Here is a 3014-nt window from a genome sequence, read left to right on the forward strand (position 1 = left end):
TCAGATATATGACATGTATATATATATATTATTTGACTACATAAAAACAAGTCTTAAATATTTTGGTTGTGTGATTATAGGTGGTCAGCAATAGCAAGTCATCTACCAGGAAGAACTGACAATGAAATCAAGAATTTCTGGAACACTAATCTTAGAAAGAAGCTTCTACGAATGGGGTTAGATCCAGTGACTCATCGTCCAAGATTAGATCATAATCATAATAATCAACTTCAACTTCTTTCCAATCTTCAACACTTGCTTCTTGCTGCAAACATTCTCAACAATAATAACAACAACAATAATGCTCTATTAAGTACTCTTCTTATTAACTCTGATCATGCCAAACTCCAAATCCTCCAAAACATGCTTCAAATCCTTGCTACTACTACTACTACTAATAATAATAATCTTGCACTAAACTTGGAGCCACTACTTAATCATCAACAATTTGGTCCATTAACCTCATCATCATCATCATCATCAGTTCCAAATGGTTTTTATGAATCTTTAGGGTTGAATGAATCTATGCTCCAAAACCTTATTTGCAGTAATGATTCTTTCCCTTGTCAAAATCAGCCCAATTTCCAAAACTTTGAAGCTCCTCCTCATGATGATAATCAGCACAACATGAATGGTGGTAGTTGCATGATGAAGTCTGAAAATGTTAATAATAATAATAATGAGAAAGTTGTTGTTGATGGCACAAATTCTTCTTCTACTCCTACAACACCATTGAATTGTTATTCACTTCCAAATCTGGTTTCAGCCTCATCACCTGATCATGAATATTCCAACAAAGTAAATAATAATAATAATAATAATAATAATAATAATAATAATAATTCTCCAACTTCAACCAACAACTTTGAAATGTGGACAGATTTCATGTATGAGGAAGCAAGTGATGCTTATTGGAAACACATCATAGAGTAAGTAATCCTATTCTTTTTCTCTTTTTAATTAAGTTCACTTATTTTATTATAAGGTATCAAATCAACACATATACTCATTTTGTTGCTTTTTTTTCTTCTAATGTCTGCAGTCAAGAATCTAACCAGCCATAGTCAACAATCAAGGTTCATCACAACAATAATGGGATTTTGTTTTTAATTATCATTGTTGGTTGTCTCTAGCTTAGGATCAACATACTGTTTTGTGAGGATGGATTGATTGATATAAGATTTAGGACCAGACTTATAGTACAACATATGGACATTATTGTAAGAGGAATGTTAGGGGAACAACAATTTTTGTGATTTGTAGCCATCAAATAGCCATTAATGATAATTTTAATGGTGTGAGATTTCATCCAATGACTCACTTTTCTTTGCTGATTAGATATTGGCCAGAATTTAACAAAGTTGCTGGCCCTAGACTTTTCTTTATTGTAATTTTCACTTTACAAAATGCAAGCCATTATTATTGCATGTGTTTCATGTTCAATTCATGTGCATAAATTGCAGCTCTCAACTCACTCAAAAATATATAGGCAGTTCAATATATTTCTTAAATAAACTGTATATTATATAAACTTCATAATTTATCTTTGGCTAAATTACTATTTTGGGCCAAATCTTAATTAAGTTTTGGTCTTTAAAATTTTAAACATTTTATTTCTATCCCAAAAATTTTAAATAGGTTCAATGGGATCTTATAGTTAGAATTGACACTAATAGTTAATAAGTGACGTGAACGTTAATAATATTACTAATTAAGTCATATTTTTTTCATATATTAAAAAAATATAACCAAAACCTTTTTGTATGGAACACTTTTTTTTCATCAATTTTTTTTTTGTTTGTAAAACACTCCAAATCTTAACAATTAATCACTAACACTTCAAAATCAAAGGTTAGTTGATCAACTTTACTTATACACTAAAATCAAATATTATTGGCTCTTCAATATACGAATTATTTAAACTCGCTTAAATTTTTTGGGATTGAAATAGACGATCGAAAGTTTTTGAAACTGAAATAGAACATTTAAAATATTAAAAATCAAATTAAAATATTCTCAAAAGTTATTCTCAAACGTTAAAGACTAAAATAATACTTAAATCCTTTATCTTTAATTAGGGCCTAAGATTTGTGTGGTTGAAAATTATACAAGTTGGAAATATATATACTATATATCACTTGTTATTTGTTTCTTACTACCTGAAATTATTTAATTAACTATAATATAATACATAGTCAATTGTTAAGCTCCCATAATATATAATCAGGAGAGGAAAATATTACTATTAAATTGAATGAAGACTTTATTAGTAGCTTGAAGAAGAAGGGGCAGCAACGATGAATTCCGAAAAAGAAGTTTCTATTTACTAATCATAATGTAAAGCAGAAAAACAAAGTCAAACTATACTCAGAACATACATGAACCAAAAACTTTACTCAAACACGCATTTGAATAATTAATTACTTTTGAGAAAAAATTCTCTTGATGAAAATGAGACTTAGAAAGCATAAATGTTATATTTAATTAAGTCAAAAGGTGAAGTTAGTATGATATGGTGTCTAGCATTTGGTAAAAAGACAAGTTTTTGGTTATCCGTTTGGTGAGACAATTACTATTGATTTTGGTCTAACAAGCAAAGAAAGACAACTCATAAGTAGCATTACTACTTCTTGAAGCAATTGAAGGAATCCAAAATACATGACATCAATTACTATTGTTTATAATAATAATAATATTATTTTGATTTAATTATTCTATCAATCTTTATATTTTTTTCGAATTTATTTTTAATTAAATTTTTATATTTTTTTAAATTAGATTCCTATACTATATTAGATGTTATAATTAAGTCTTTATTGTGATAAAAATATTGAAATTAACATAATATTCTGTTAAAATTATTAATGAGATATTTTGTTGAAATGAACAAAATATTACATTAATTCTAATATTTTTATTATGTTAAGAACTTAATTACAAAATTTAATATGATATAAAAATTCAATTAAAAAAATATAAAAATTTAATTAAAAGCTTCATAAAATTATAAAGAC

The 3014-nt window shown here is 26.9% G+C and overlaps 1 protein-coding gene across 2 annotated transcripts in view; it reads left to right on the top strand.

Annotated features, from left to right (window-relative positions):
* LOC107634159 (transcription factor MYB39-like) overlaps positions 1-1313 on the top strand; it is a 2038-nt gene extending 725 nt beyond the window's left edge. Inside the window, exons 3-5 of one of the 2 annotated variants that reach the window (XM_016337735.2) lie at positions 81-616; positions 662-929; positions 1043-1313. In XM_016337735.2, coding sequence (XP_016193221.1) covers positions 81-616; positions 662-929; positions 1043-1064 — 826 coding nt within the window. In that variant the 3' untranslated portion in view covers positions 1065-1313. Of the gene's footprint in view, positions 1-80; positions 930-1042 lie in introns of both variants that reach the window. The other variant, XM_016337734.2, reaches the window with a different exon arrangement.

Source organism: Arachis ipaensis, chromosome B03 (assembly GCF_000816755.2).
Source record: "Arachis ipaensis cultivar K30076 chromosome B03, Araip1.1, whole genome shotgun sequence".
In the NCBI taxonomy this organism is placed as follows: Eukaryota; Viridiplantae; Streptophyta; class Magnoliopsida; order Fabales; family Fabaceae; genus Arachis; species Arachis ipaensis.